At 38.3% G+C, this 14,919-nt stretch overlaps 4 protein-coding genes across 5 annotated transcripts; all 4 read left to right on the top strand.

Moving 5' to 3' along the window:
* The first annotated feature begins 116 nt into the window (after positions 1–116).
* Positions 117–2,036, top strand: Picot_18 (putative inorganic phosphate cotransporter). Its single transcript, XM_011179729.3, has 3 exons — positions 117–420; positions 529–1,608; positions 1,679–2,036. Exons 1-3 carry the CDS (start codon positions 235–237, stop codon positions 1,886–1,888), a joined length of 1,476 nt encoding a protein of 491 aa, XP_011178031.1. The 5' UTR covers positions 117–234; the 3' UTR covers positions 1,889–2,036.
* A 1,949-nt stretch (positions 2,037–3,985) lies between these two features.
* On the top strand, positions 3,986–6,077 carry Picot_44 (putative inorganic phosphate cotransporter). The gene is made up of 3 exons (XM_011179730.3): positions 3,986–4,351; positions 4,422–5,504; positions 5,584–6,077. The coding sequence occupies exons 1-3, from the start codon at positions 4,166–4,168 to the stop codon at positions 5,821–5,823; spliced, it is 1,509 nt and encodes a 502-aa protein (XP_011178032.1). The 5' UTR covers positions 3,986–4,165; the 3' UTR covers positions 5,824–6,077.
* A 2,756-nt stretch (positions 6,078–8,833) lies between these two features.
* Positions 8,834–10,747, top strand: Picot_38 (putative inorganic phosphate cotransporter). 2 transcript variants are annotated; one of them, XM_054233451.1, is made up of 3 exons: positions 8,834–9,123; positions 9,194–10,276; positions 10,439–10,747. In XM_054233451.1, the coding sequence occupies exons 1-3, from the start codon at positions 8,938–8,940 to the stop codon at positions 10,493–10,495; spliced, it is 1,326 nt and encodes a 441-aa protein (XP_054089426.1). In that variant the 5' UTR covers positions 8,834–8,937; the 3' UTR covers positions 10,496–10,747. The 2 variants fall into 2 exon arrangements, with proteins under 2 accessions (XP_054089426.1, XP_011178033.1); XM_011179731.3 differs by having other exon boundaries at positions 8,836–9,123; positions 10,351–10,747.
* Positions 10,748–12,362: 1,615 nt separating this feature from the next.
* Picot_24 (putative inorganic phosphate cotransporter) lies at positions 12,363–14,656 on the top strand. Its single transcript, XM_011179733.3, has 4 exons — positions 12,363–12,646; positions 12,748–12,890; positions 12,968–14,050; positions 14,120–14,656. Exons 1-4 carry the CDS (start codon positions 12,613–12,615, stop codon positions 14,351–14,353), a joined length of 1,494 nt encoding a protein of 497 aa, XP_011178035.1. The 5' UTR covers positions 12,363–12,612; the 3' UTR covers positions 14,354–14,656.
* The last annotated feature ends 263 nt before the right edge of the window (positions 14,657–14,919 follow it).

Genomic DNA, 14,919 nt, shown 5'->3' with positions numbered 1-14,919 from the left:
ATTTATTCTTATCAACAAGTAGATAAATGTATACGCACCGACTGAAGCGTACATATCTTATCACAGTAGTTAGGATGCATTAATTTTGCAAATCAAGTTTTTCTTATAAAATAGAGTGATTTGATGTGCAGAGAAGATTTTGTGCGCGCGACCATCATAGGTGAAGTAACTAAATGCTTATTACGCATCATTTGCAAACGGAACGAGCAGTGAGCAGCTACAGACATATTCGATATGGTGACAACACGACGATTCTCACTTGAGCCGAACGGCAAATTCAAGGGTAAAACTATAGGCTATAGACATCTGCAATGTCTGCTCATATCCTTGGGCTTCAGTTTGCTCTTCGCGATGCGTGTGAATCTCTCCGTGGCCATTGTGGCGATGATGGACAATAAAGGTTCGAATCCGGACTTTCCGGTGAGTAACTTTTTCGCAATTCTTCTAAATTATTTTTACATAAGCGGTAATCGCTAATCGCTTGTGGTTGCTTATCTAATGCGCACTTTTTTTTGCTGCTGCTCACAGGAATACCAATGGTCGCAGCAAACAAAATCGCACGTACTCAGCAGCTTCTTCTGTGGTTACGTTTTAGTGCAGATCCCAGCTGGTGGTTGGGCGCGTCGCTTCGGCGGTCGTCAGCTACTGTTGCTCAGTGTCACGTTGAGCAGCATTTTCGCGCTAATTACGCCGCTCAGCGTCAGTTTGGGCGGTTGGAAGCTGTTATGCTTGCTGCGCTTTTGCCAGGGACTCTTCCAGAGCGTTACGCTGCCTACAATAGCAACGCTGATGTCCAAATGGGCGCCGATTGAGGAGCGTAGCGCATTGCAAACATATTGCTATTCTGGTGCTCAACTGGGCATTGTGGTGATGTTGGGCACCAGTGGTGTGCTCTGCTCTTCTTCGTGGGGTTGGCCGAGCACTTTCTATCTACCCGCTTTGTTGGGTTTAGCTTGGGCTGGTCTGTGGCTGGTGTTCGGTGCGAGCTCGCCACGCGATTGCAAACACATATCGGCCGGTGAACGTGCCATGATCGAGGAATCGTTGGGTCACGACACCAAAAGTGCGGATTTCGCCAAAACACATGCGGTGCCGTGGAAGCAAATATTCACATCAAGACCATTTTTGGTACTGATCATCAATCATTGCACAAATAATTGGTGCTTCTGGACGCTGCTCACGCAAATACCGTCGTACATAAACAGTGTGCTCGGCAAGGATATCAAGAGTAATGCTTTGCTCTCGTCACTGCCTTACATAACGATGTTGGTGCTGTCTATGATCTGTTGTCCGATAGCGAGTTGGTTGGAAAAATCGAAATTGTTGAATGCAACCGTGAGTCGCAAGATCTTCAATACGATTGGTCAATGGATACCGGTCGTAACGCTTATCTCACTCGGCTATCTGCAGCCAGATCAAGGTGACTTGGCTATAATTTTGCTCACCGTAACTGTAGCCATCAATACTGTGGCACATTTCGGCTATGCGGTGAATCATCTGGATTTGTCGCCCAACTTCGCAGGCACTCTTATGGGCATTGTCAACTGTTCAGCCAATGTGATGAGCATCATTGCACCGCTGGTGGTGGGCTACATCGTCACCGATACGGTAAGTAGAAATGTCTATATTGTTTACGGCAATTCTCAATAACACACCCTTTCAACCTGCTTTAAAACAGAAAAACGTCTATCAGTGGCGCATCATATTCACAGTGGCTGGTTGCATGATTTTCTCGGGCAATTTGATGTTCCTGATTTTTGGCACAGCCAAACAACAACCATGGAATAATCCACCACAAATCGTCCAGGAAGCAGAACCTCTCAAGAGTTTAGGTGCTGATGGAAAACAATTGGAAAATGACCAAGAGAAGGAAGTTTCGCGAGTTTGAGGAATGTGTGTTGATAATTGTAATTTATGTATGTATGAGGAATAGTCAAATCTAGTTTAAGGGTTGGGCATAATCATATTTGCGGGTTAACATAAATTTACGAAGAATACTAACTAATACGAGAATAAAGATGTATAAAATAAACCAACTTTATTAAGCTTTCATATCTGTGAGCAAGCTTATAATATTTATCGATTCAGAATGATCCAACTAATTATGAATGTGTTAGAAATCGGATTAGAACCACGTCTAACTCCCATACAAAGGTTATGTTGAAAACTACAATAGACGATGAGCATGTCGTTACGCCCTTATTGGTCTATAATCATATTTCAGGAACTACTCAACCAATCTCAATGAAATTCGGTTCGTAATATTTCTTTGGAATAGTAGATTTTCCAAATCTGCCCAATTGGTTCACAACTACGCCCATTTTCTTTTTAACACAATCCATCTTTACTATATATAGATTAAACACCAGTGGATTTATCGTAAGAAAATTTTTTACAAATAGATCGCATGTCTTATAATCCCGGAAATCAACTTATAACTTTTCAAGGCCCCAGATGATGGCCTCAGTGCATGGGTCTAAATATCGGTAAACTTCATAGATGTTCTAACGGCATTAAAAGGAGATTCAATTCAATACTTCCTTTAGCCCTCATTTACCTCATGTGGATTTTCAAACTTCCGGTGGACTTTACACCGAATAGATGGATTAATATGTTAGATAACTTAGCAAAATGAAGTGGACATAAAATCTTGGACATAATGTGGTTTGGTGGCAAACATAATGTAATTGGAATTACCCCAGTGGAAATGGAAAACCAGTTTCAAATTTGTAAAGAACAAGAAACCCTCTAAAGCTGTTTACCCAATATAACAGGTGTGATATATTATTAGTTATCGAGATAAGAATGAAGTCCTTAGTTAATTTATCTATATTCCTTTAAACAGTTAAGAACCATTTATTTCGCGGCAATGGAGTGATTAATATTCGTACGATTTGTCTACAACGCAAATTCTATCCGAAAAAAATAGACGATTGTAAAAACTTTGTTATTCCCAAGCGGGTAGTGCAAAATTTTTCGTTTGTATTTCTGAGGTGAACATAAGTTTCCTATAAAATCCAACAAGCTTTACGGAGGCTGTAAGGAAAAGTAGCGAAAGCTCACATGAACTAACTGCCGATTACATCCACATATTCAGAAGATAAGACACGCATACAAATACTGAGCGTCGTAAAAGCTTTTAAAAGAACCCCTCCCCATTTACAACCATTGTATTCTAAATATAAAAAGCACTTTATTTTTGGCGTTTCTTAAAATCTTCCATTCATAGTCATAAAAGTTAATGCGTGTGTAAATAATTATAATCACAATGAAGTTGAAGAAGATATCTTAGATTTAGCTAATCGTATTCTTAACTTTTTGGTCTGAAATATTCCTAAGTATGTTGAAAAGTACAAAAATGAAACAAAATTGACTCATGTCAGCGTATTATTTACATTATTCTTTAACTGGTTGAATGAAAATAATTTCGAAACAATCGCCTCATGATTATTTAATACCAAATGTACAGTTACACTTTTGATAATTTTTTAACAAAATCTTGAGTAATTTGATCGAACAATCAAAATAGCATTAATCTACCTCGCAAATCTTTGGTAAACAAAACCCGTAAAAACCAGTTTGTCATAGAAAATTATGAAACATTAATGCAACTTACCCATCCCTTCGATCAAGCACTATAAAATGCCGCTCTCTTACGAAGCATTCCACTCTCTTTCAACTGGATACACCATATATGGCTATGCGAACATTAAAAAATTTGACAATCTTTCGTTGTATGAGTGCTCAAGATAGGAGAAAGCTCTCCTACAAGCTCAAAGTTTGCATGTATGATAAAAACTTTTAAGCATGACTGCTTATAACGCACATATGTATGTATGTATATAGATAAGTTTATGTACATGTATCCCAAATATTTATATTATTAACAACTATTTAATATATACATACACACCAGAAAGTTTAATCTAACCATTTTAATCACTTAATATGTGTGTTATCACCCAACGTGCTAGCCATTTATAAAGTGGCCTCTGCTCATTACAAACAATTGTGTGAAGTGCCTTAGAAACAAAAAAAAGAGAGAGCGACTTTCTTCATATAAAAACTGTGTACTTTGCTGTACCGAATCAGTTGTGCGTACGGTCCTCAAAATTCAGCCACACCTCTTACATGTCAGTTGTGATCAACTGCCGCGCCTACAGCCATGGTTACGGAACGCCGCTACTCTGTTGAGGCCAATAAAAAATTCAAGGGACAAACGATTGGATATCGCCATCTACAATGTCTGCTAATATTCACTGGATTCTGTTTGATTTTCGCGACACGGGTCAATCTCTCCATTGCGATCGTCGCGATGATGGACAATAAGGCGGCAAATCCCGATTTTCCCGTAAGTGCAAAATTTATTTGCTCCAATGGAGCGGAAAACAAAATGTACTTTCGCTTTCGTACGCTTACAGGAGTACGCGTGGTCCGAGCAAACCAAATCACATGTACTGAGCAGCTTCTTCTGCGGCTATGTTTTGCTACAGATACCGGCTGGGGAGTGGGCGCGTCGTCTCGGTGGTCGCTTTCTGTTGCTGGTCAGTATCGGTCTCAACAGCATATTAACACTGCTAACACCACTCAGCGTGAGCATAGGTGATTGGCCGCTGCTGTGTGCGCTCCGCTTCACACAGGGTCTGCTGCAGGGTGTCATATTGCCAGCTGTTGCAACGATTCTCTCCAAATGGGCGCCGGTCGAAGAACGCAGCGCCTTGCAAACTTTCATCTATTCCGGCTTGCAATTAGGTATAGTGGTGATGTTGGGTACAAGTGGTAAGCTCTGCTCATCGAGCTGGGGTTGGCCTAGCACCTTCTATTTACCAGGCATTTTGGGTTTAATATGGTCCGCACTTTGGTATGTATTTGGTGCGAGTACACCACGTGATTGTAAGCATATTTCGGTGGAGGAACGTGATATGATTGAGAATTCATTGGGACATAACAAAAAGGCAGTTGAAAAAGTTAATGAAAAGCATCCGATACCATGGAAACGTATCTTTACATCGAAACCTTTCCTGGTTATTCTCTTAAATTGTTGTGCCAATGATTGGTGTTTTTGGACATTGCTCACACAAATACCGTCTTATATAAAAAGTGTGCTCGGCAAGGATATCAACAGTAATGCAGTAATCTCAGCGCTGCCATATCTATCGATGTTTGTCTTATCGATGATACTTTGTCCCTTGGCGAGTTGGTTGGAGAAGACGAAACGTTTGAAGGCAACCGTAAGTCGTAAAGTTTTCAATACAATCGGTCTATGGGGTCCCACCATCTCACTCATATATTTGGGTTATTTGCGTCAAGATCAAGGCGATCTGGCAATTGGATTGTTAACGGTCACCATTACTATTAATACGCATGTGAATTTTGGCTTCGCAGTGAATCATCTGGACTTGGCGCCAAATCTGGCTGGTACTCTGCTGGGTATTGCTAATTCTGCCTCCAATATGATGGGTATTATAGCACCACTAGCTGTTGGGGTCATTGTCAGTGATGCGGTTAGTTGAAAATCAGATCAGAAAATTTCGTTTCATTTTTATATAATCATTCTTTCTCTCTGACAATTATACTCAACAGACAAATATACATCAATGGCGTATAATATTCTATCTCGCTGGAGGCATTACTTTTGTTGGTAATCTCTTCTATCTGATTTTCGGCACAGCCAAGGTACAGCGTTGGAATGAACCACCGCATGAAGCCAGTCCGGCCGAGCAGCTAGAACAACTTGTCGACAGTTTTGGCAAGCCCAATAACTCACCTGAAGAACTCGAGGAAAATATAGAAAAGCAGGATGTAGAAAAGAGTGCTGTTTAGTTTACATTTAGTGGTAGAATTTTACATATAAAAACTATTTTATTAATAAATAGTTCTTTTGTAAAAAAAAAAAGATATTCTAATTGTCAGACGCTACATTTGTATAGCACTGCGAACATTTGTAATATTTTCTGTCCCCTGATATTTGAAAAGTAGTATTTTTGTAACAATTTTTTTGTAAATTTTAAATAATAAAAGTAAAAAACAGAAATCTTGAAATTATCTCTTCAAGAAATTTGGCAAAATATACAATACATGCGTTGACTTCTTACTATTCAGAGAGTGAGTGGGTGTTATTAACATCAAGCGGCCGTTGCCACTCTATCTTATTTACCTTATCTCTATAGAAATATATAGATACGTAAACAATGCCAATTGAACAGTTGTCATCAGCTCCATTATCCATGTACTAACCTGCCTCAACCTAACCAAAATTTAGCTTATTTCTTAGTTACACAAATTCTGATGTTGACGTATTTTTCTAATTAATAACACCGAACTTTTAATGAAATATTTAATTAATTATGTATAATACAAAAACTGCTTTTGAGGCATATCATTACCAAGTATTTTAATAGTCTGAAATCTCCATCGTCTAGGTAAAAAAATGCTACTGGCAATATCTCAAAACCGATTAAATCTCTGTATAGTATTTAAACAATGATAACATTCGTCTAGTTTAGATAACATTAACGGTTATATGTTTTATTTTAAATCATATATGTATGTATCTATGGTTAGTTGTTAGGACATAGTGCAGAAAACAGATATTAACTATATTAATAATTCATGACGAGTTCCCACGAGGTAACAAATTATTGGTACCAAGTTTTACTTGCTTTACTCTTGAAAGTCTTAAAGTAATCAATACTGGTTGTAAGAGTGCTGGGACTGACGGAGTTGTTGTAGACTTAGGGAGGGCACAATAGACCACAGGTCATAGTGCAGTCCTAAAAACTTGTATTATATTCTAATCAATACCTGTTATTCCTTCTTTCCAGGTCTTTAGTATATAGGTCTTTCAATGCTTAAGACAAGGATAACTGAAATGAACCCCGAATGTTATGACGTCTGGAAACCTTCGTATGTGACTACAGATTCCTAAATCTGTTTAACGCTTTACCGCACTAATGAAATCCTATTTTTCAGACTGGAAAAAAAATGCACTAGACCAATAGAAAAAAATTATACAACGGTTTGGTGCACGAAGTGGTGCACGAATTGTCAGAACAGTCAACATGAGAACTAAACGCCATCAAGAATGTCGTTCTCGAATAAACTCTTATATTATATAGCTATTTGCTGGAATACCCATATGATATGAACCACTTCTTTATATGGCGTTAATAGTCTTTATTTGTCAACCTCTTTGTTTGATCCCGGCGCCCAGTGGTTTGAAAGCATCGAGTATGATACTAACAAAATTTGCCAAAATCAACGAAAAGTTTTTTTAGAAAGCTTCACTTTAGACAGTTTAGAGACCTAGAGGACTCAACTGAAAATTTTATAAAATTTTTCAAATACCTTTTTAAAACTTAAAAAATAGAAGTTTTTGAAAAGTATCTGGGTATTTTTATTTACAACTGAGGTGTCATAGTGGGATATGATTTTTGGAAAGACCGGACATCTACGAAACGGTGTAACTCTTTAAGAAAGCGTTCGGGAAGGTATTGGAGTCTTTAAGCGGAGATAAATGGCACGCTAAATACACTAGAAAAATTCTTATTTTTGAAAATGTAATCTAAAGCTGATGGTCGAGACACTGACTCTTGTTGATCCTACTAAGATTTATGACCCGTTATTTTTATGAAATGTCGGTCCAACGGCCTAAATACCAGCACTATTATATATATATGGAGATAAATGGGACATATTTTGGATATACGACACATATGTACAAATATATGTAAGTGCATTCTATTTTCATTTAACGGTACTGCAGAATTTGTTGAAAGCCACTACTGACTTAAGATTGTTGTATTTGCATTTGAAATATAAATAATAACAAGGTAGGGAAGAACAAAGTTTCGGGCGAAAAAGATGGTAACATATTCTTACAAATTATTAGAAAGTGAAAGATAAAGTACTTAAGGAAAATGACAACTCACTGAATATCTAAAAAGATAAGAGCGTATTATATTACAACTCATCATGGAATATATTGATCAATTGGGGACGAATCTAATTTATGTAATGCTATATATATATATATATATATATATACTCGAAAATAATTTAGCTGTAGATGCCTATGGATTGGGTAAATTTGATGAAATTACCACAAAAGGTTCACAATTCAGTTAAATATTTAATTAAAACTTCCAGATTGCTAGGATATCTAATGTTGAGATGCAACCAAAATTAGCCTGGCATCAACTTGCTGGTTATTAGAAATTTAATATGTATATGAATACATACCCCAAGGAGTTTTATCGCGTCATTTTAATCACTTAGTGTGCGTTTGTTATCTGCAAATGCGCTTAAGCTATTTGTATACGAAAAGGGTGTTTTTTCGGGAGATATGAACTTTTGTTTCAAGTAAAATATCTGGACATCTTTATGGACAGCCATCGATCTAGAAAACATGGCATCCTTAAACACTAGTGATTATATTTCACTACCGGTGATTTTTTCACTGTGATTGAAAAATCTCATATAACAACTGTGATCAATTTCTGTAAATCCCAATTGAATATTTTCAGTTTGATGTTCCCAAAATGTATTCAAACAAAAACATGTAAATTTTAGATATTGTTAAAATTAATATATATAAAATGTTAAAAATTAAAAACAAATGCAGAGTACAAACTCCCATAAATTCGTTTTTTTTTTGTTGCGATCGCAAAAGCTATCACTAAAATCACAGTGATTTAAAAATAGCAACATCGCTCAACACTACTAAACACATACCCTATACATCTATCTAAGTATGTAAGCCCTATGTATGTGGAAAACTTAGGAGTAAAATAAAAGGAAAACAATTTTATTTATATAAAATATTGTGTACATTGAAGCACTGAAGCACTGAAACAGTTGTGCGTACGGTCCTCAGTTCAGTACGGTTCAGTTAAATCTCCTACATATCAGTTGTGATCAACTGCCGCGCCTACAGCCATGGTAACGGATCGCCGCTACTCTGTTGAGGCCAGTAAAAATTTTAAGGGTGAAACCATTGGATATCGCCATTTACAATGTCTGCTGCTCCTCACTGGATTCTGTTTGATATTCGCGACGCGCGTCAATCTCTCCATTGCGATCGTCGCGATGATGGACAATAAGTCGGCAAATCCCGATTTTCCCGTAAGTGCAAAATTTCTTTGCTCCAATTGAGCGGAAAACAAAATGTACTTTCGCTTTCGTACGCTTACAGGAGTACGCATGGTCCGAGCAAACCAAATCACATGTCCTGAGCAGTTTCTTCTGCGGCTATATTTTGCTACAGATACCCGCTGGTGGGTGGGCGCGTCATTTCGGTGGTCGTTTGTTATTGTTGATCAGTATTAGTCTTACTAGTCTTCTAGCGCTGCTAACACCACTCAGCGTGAGCATCGGTGGTTGGCCTCTACTGTGTACGGTGCGCTTTTGTCAGGGCCTGTTACAGGGTGTCTTATTGCCAGCCGTTGCAACGATACTCTCCAATTGGGCGCCAGTCGAGGAACGCAGCGCTTTGCAAACTTTCATCTATTCTGGCTGCCAGTTGGGTATAGTGGTGATGCTAGCCACAAGTGGTAAGCTCTGCTCATCGCGCTGGGGTTGGCCAAGCACCTTTTATTTACCAGGCATTTTGGGTTTAATATGGTCGGCACTGTGGTATGTATTTGGTGCGAGTACACCACGTGATTGTAGGCATATTTCGCTGGAGGAACGCGAAATGATTGAGAATTCATTGGGACATGATAAACAGGCAGTGGAAGAAGTAAATACTAAGCATCCCGTGCCATGGAAACGTATTTTTACATCGAAACGTTTTTTGGTTATACTTCTAAATCATTGCGCCAACGATTGGTGCTTTTGGACGTTACTCACGCAAATACCGTCTTATATAAAAAGTGTGCTCGGCAAGGATATTAACAGTAATGCATTGATCTCAGCGTTGCCATATTTTTCAATGTTTTCTTTATCTATCATACTTTGTCCGTTGGCGAGTTGGTTAGAAAAGTCGAAAGTTTTGAAGGCAACCGTAAGTCGTAAGGTCTTCAACACAATCGGTCTATGGATACCTGCTATAACGCTCATTTCTTTGGGCTATTTGCGTCAAGATCAAGGCGATCTGGCGATTGGTTTGCTAACTGTAACTGTTGGTATTAGCACCAACTCGCATTTTGGCTATGCCGTGAATCACCTGGACTTGGCACCAAATCTGGCTGGCACTCTGCTGGGTATTGCTAATTGTGGCGCCAATGTGATGGGTATAATAGCACCACTCGTTGTTGGTTACGTTGTCACCGAAACGGTTAGTTCAAAGGGTATTCAGAGAGTTTCATTTATTCTCATTAAATCATTATTTTCTCTTTTCATTATCAACAGACAAATATCCATCAATGGCGTATAATATTCTTCATCGCTGGTGGCTATGTATTTATTGGTAACCTCTTCTTTCTATTTTTCGGCACAGCTAAGGTGCAGCGATGGAATGAGAGACCGCGTATCATTTCGGAGACGGAGCAACTAGCGCAGCTTGTCGAAAGTTTGGACCCAAAGCCCAACAATACCACTCAAGAATCTGATGGAGTTTTTAAAAAATCCGATGTGGAACAGAACGTTGTTTAATCTGCTCAGAAAATTATTTCCAGACTATTATTAGAGCACTTTTGTTAATGTAATAAGTAGTATTTCGTCCTTAAGGTAAATTTTCTGAGCTGGTATATTTCAATTGAACTGTTATAAATTCTAATGAGATTTAAATATAAAAACATTAAATTTATGTATTGAATTTAATTTTTTCGTATAGTTTTCAGAGAAAAATAAAAAAAAAGTGAAATCCCGCGTATTCAATATTCAGAAATTCATAATCTATTACAACCAAAACAGTTAAACCGTAGTTCGGTGGTTTACTTTTCAACGACATAAAAAACGCCTTTTAATCCAATTCTCTTAACATTAAGTGCAAAGAGAGTGTAAAGAACAATCTGTGAAAGTTCATTTTCTACAATTTCGACATTAAAATTCATTCTGTACTATGTGAGAAGAACAGGGGTCATAATTCAAATGCGATTAAATCTCTTTGTAGTATTTAGTCAATGATAAGGCTCATCTGGTTATTTAGATAATATTTTCGTATATACTTACTAATATAATGTGTTCTTTTCAACCATATGTATACTATATACACCTTAGTCATTTCATGTAACAGGGGTTACTACCGGTTATTACCAGTTTATTACGTAAGTAGCAGTTGGAAATCTAACAAAACATTTGGAATAGTCGAGCTATCAAAATGCCAGAGTCATAATGCTTTACAAAAATTACAAACGAAGTTTACTCATAGTGTGAATCGGTTGACAGATGTTGTGCAAATAACTGTGTTAACTGTTGTTGACACTTCGTACACATAAATATATGCATGATGCACGAGTACTGTTAAAGGTAGAGAGATAATATGTGTACATATTTATAACCATTCGACTATATATTTAATCTTTATATGATGGCGTCACGGAATTTCTTCAAAAGCGCTACTGTTTTGAGATAATTATATTTGCATAGGGAATATAAATAAAATAAGTAGGGAGGCGCTAAGCACTAGTGAAAACCACAGTGGCAAAGTCTCGAAACCTAACAACAAAATTCCTGTGTATTAGGAATAATACTGACTCCATTCGAAAGACCTGGACTTTCACTAAATTTGGATCAGACATAATATCTCGTTCTCAAAACACTTTCAAATTTTTAGACAAACTCAGCATGTTTAATGAATACAATACCGAATGGCTTGGAAACCTGAAGTGCAAAATAGTACTTTACAAGATAAAGATATCGGTAGCAGGGAAAAAAAGCGAAGCCATCCCTTATGAGGATCACCGATTCCATTTCATTTATCCAGTCAAGGACTGTCAACTCAGCAGCATTTTTTAAATTATTTGGAGAAGTTTTTCTACCGCTATGACCACGTTTTGAAGACCTGTCACTCACCACAAGATGTTTCTTCAGTTGAATAAAGAAGTGACCTGCTTTTTATAGCTTTCTCTTCTTCTAATTTTAAGCTACTTAATTTCGCAATTTCTGACTTTTATACTTTTATAAAAAGTAATTCTGTGGTAAAAAAAAAAACTAATTATAACTGTTTATCTAAAAGATAAACATTGCTTTTTTAAACAATAGAATGGCATCGTTTATATACTAATCGCAGGAACATATATATCAATGTGAAGGTATGCGTATTCCCACATCTAACAATCTATCTATTTTTATTTGTCTAATTAAAACATATTTTTTTTTGCATTTTAACATATATAACGCCACCTTTAGTCTGCCATATGCGGTTATCTAAGGATTTAATGCGATTAACGCGCTTGTTGCGCCTTTCCGATTCGTTGATGTACGTATATAACGGACATAACTGATTTGGTTGTTATCATTTGACGTTTGAAGTTCAAATTCAACGCTAACACTAAGCACTCCGGACAACGGTACAGAAGCTTAACGAGTGCAGTACCGTTAGGAAGTGTCATTTAACGCGCGAGCCGTTTTCGGTAGCGAACACTTGAGTGCAGTGATCGACGCACGATTTCGATTTGTGGTGCTCAACTACCACTTAAGTGATTATTCTGTGTAGTGACAGGGATCAATATGGGCACAAGTAGGCGCTCATCCTTAGCAAAATGTACGTTTGTATTGTTTTACATATTTGAAGTGCAAATTAGTGTTTAACTGAGGTGATTTGTACTTATATACCGTTATGTACGTTCTGTAAAATATTTGTAGTGCTGCCACCCACTTTTGGCCGACGGCATGTGCAGTGTTTACTGATGTTTATCGGCTTCTCCGCCGCATTCTCGATGCGTGTTAATCTCTCTGTGGCCATTGTCGCGATGATGGATAGCAAAGCGGCAAATCCAGATTTTCCAGTGAGTAAAGAAAGCAAGAAGAAGCCGTGATAAAAACTTTAAATATATTCAATAATTTATACAATCCTTTCTTGCAGGAATACCACTGGTCGGAGGAGACTAAATCGCGGATACTCAGCAGCTTCTTTTGGGGTTACATTTGCACCCAAATTCCCGGTGGTATGTTAGCGCGACGTTTCGGCGGCAAAGTGATGCTGATTTTCAGTGTTTCCATAAGTAGTATAATGGCGCTACTAACACCGCTCGGTGTCGCATATGGCGACTGGAAGTTGCTTTGCTTCATGCGTTTCTTACAAGGTTTCGGTCAAGGTGTAACAGTGCCGTCCATGCACACTTTACTCGCCAAATGGGCACCGGTGACGGAACGCGGTTCGCTGGCTACTTACAGTTATTCGGGTTCACAATTCGGTACCGTTATAATGTTAGCTTCAAGTGGTGTGCTCGCTTCATCGTCCATGGGTTGGCCCAGTTGCTTTTATATACCTGGCGCTTTGGGCCTTTTGTGGACGGTATTGTGGATCATTTGGGGCGCAAGTTCGCCCCAAGAATGCTCAAAGATTAGTGTTGCCGAACGTGTACTCATCGAGAGTTCACTACAGCAAAACGTAAAGCCGCATGATGATGGCAAACCCAATTTAGCGGTACCATGGAAGCGAATATTCACATCGGTACCATTCTTGGTGCTTACGGCGACACATTGCGCATCCACTTGGTGCTTCTGGACGTTGCTCACACAAATACCAACCTACATGAAGAGCGTGCTCGGTAAGGATATTAAAAGTAACGCACTGCTCTCGGCACTGCCATACTTCACAATGTTGATTTTGGGTTTGGCCTGCGGACCGTTGAGTAATTTCTTGGAGAAGGGTAGGCATTTAAGCGCTACTACGAGTCGGAAAATTTTCAACTCCATTGGACAATGGGTGCCGGTGGTGACCTTAATTTGGTTAGGTTACATGACACGGGAACAAGCGGACTTAGCGGTTTTCTTGCTAACGTTCACAGTGAGTATCAGCACGACATTGCATTTGGGCTTTCAAGTGAATCACATCGATCTGGCGCCGAACTTTGCTGGAACACTAGTTAGTCTCACCAATTGTGCAGCGAATGTTTGCAGTATTATTGCGCCTCTATTGGTGGGCTTCGTTGTCACCGATACGGTAAGCTGGAGTTTTCCAGTAAATCTTCGTAGTCTTATTAAAAATTTTCCAATTATTTTATACTTCCAGAGTAACCCCAACCAGTGGCGCACAATATTTTTCATTGTCGGTGGCATTAACTTCGTCGGTAATCTGTTGTTCGTTTTATTCGGCACCGCCAAAGTGCAACCCTGGAATAATGAGCGCGAACCGAAGGCTGATGAGAGTAAAGCCGATGCAGAGAAGTCGCAAGAACTGCAACCGCTCAATGAGGAAACGGCTGATGTTCCCATAACCAAAGCAGAGTCACAAATGGTTGTTTAGTCGTTAGCCAACGCTTGGGTTTTGTTAAATTCGTAAAATTAGCTAAGTTACAGTATTATAGTGACAAAGTTTTCCTTGTGATTCTACTGAGTAGTCGTAGTTATACATAAGTAGTTCTAGTAGATTTTTAGGGAATTATTGAATAGTCTACATGTATGGTGATAGGTCTTATGTATGTATGTAAATACGTAAATATAAAACGTATTTAAAACACTTAAATCATAACATCATTCACATACAAATTAAGAACACAAAATATACAACAATTTAAAAACGTCACACAAAATTTTTTTTTTACAAAAATCATAAACTTATAACTTCTTCTTTAAGTGCAGCCAGGTCCACCTGATTATTCTAACGAAGTGGAGGTCTTCCCCTTCATCTGCTTCCACCAACGGGTACTGCATCGAACATTTTCAAAGCCGGAGTTGTTTCGTCCATTCAGACAACATTACCTAGACGGCATAGCCGCTGTCTTTTTTCCCTAGACTACGTCAATGTCGTTGTATAACTCATACGGCTCATCGTTCCAGTATCTAGCATGAAAAAGCAGCAATGATATCGAT

The sequence above is a fragment of the Zeugodacus cucurbitae genome, chromosome 6 (assembly GCF_028554725.1).
Source record: "Zeugodacus cucurbitae isolate PBARC_wt_2022May chromosome 6, idZeuCucr1.2, whole genome shotgun sequence".
NCBI lineage: Eukaryota > Metazoa > Arthropoda > Insecta > Diptera > Tephritidae > Zeugodacus > Zeugodacus cucurbitae.
This window is presented reverse-complemented; position numbering and strand designations above follow the sequence as displayed.

What these genes read in the sequence shown, in the direction of transcription:
- Picot_24 (XM_011179733.3), top strand. Translation starts at nt 12,613, where the DNA reads ATGGGCACAAGTAGGCGCTCATCCTTAGCAAAAT. An exon ending in CGGCAAATCCAGATTTTCCA is followed by an intron (nt 12,891 to 12,967) that starts GTGAGTAAAGAA and finishes CCTTTCTTGCAG; the next exon opens with GAATACCACTGGTCGGAGGA. An exon ending in GCTTCGTTGTCACCGATACG is followed by an intron (nt 14,051 to 14,119) that starts GTAAGCTGGAGT and finishes TTATACTTCCAG; the next exon opens with AGTAACCCCAACCAGTGGCG.
- Picot_44 (XM_011179730.3), top strand. Translation starts at nt 4,166, where the DNA reads ATGGTTACGGAACGCCGCTACTCTGTTGAGGCCAATAAAAAATTCAAG. An exon ending in CGGCAAATCCCGATTTTCCC is followed by an intron (nt 4,352 to 4,421) that starts GTAAGTGCAAAA and finishes GTACGCTTACAG; the next exon opens with GAGTACGCGTGGTCCGAGCA. An exon ending in GGGTCATTGTCAGTGATGCG is followed by an intron (nt 5,505 to 5,583) that starts GTTAGTTGAAAA and finishes TATACTCAACAG; the next exon opens with ACAAATATACATCAATGGCG.
- Picot_18 (XM_011179729.3), top strand. Translation starts at nt 235, where the DNA reads ATGGTGACAACACGACGATTCTCACTTGAGCCGAACGGCAAATTCAAG. An exon ending in GTTCGAATCCGGACTTTCCG is followed by an intron (nt 421 to 528) that starts GTGAGTAACTTT and finishes TGCTGCTCACAG; the next exon opens with GAATACCAATGGTCGCAGCA. An exon ending in GCTACATCGTCACCGATACG is followed by an intron (nt 1,609 to 1,678) that starts GTAAGTAGAAAT and finishes GCTTTAAAACAG; the next exon opens with AAAAACGTCTATCAGTGGCG.
- Picot_38 (XM_011179731.3), top strand. Translation starts at nt 8,938, where the DNA reads ATGGTAACGGATCGCCGCTACTCTGTTGAGGCCAGTAAAAATTTTAAG. An exon ending in CGGCAAATCCCGATTTTCCC is followed by an intron (nt 9,124 to 9,193) that starts GTAAGTGCAAAA and finishes GTACGCTTACAG; the next exon opens with GAGTACGCATGGTCCGAGCA. An exon ending in GTTACGTTGTCACCGAAACG is followed by an intron (nt 10,277 to 10,350) that starts GTTAGTTCAAAG and finishes CATTATCAACAG; the next exon opens with ACAAATATCCATCAATGGCG.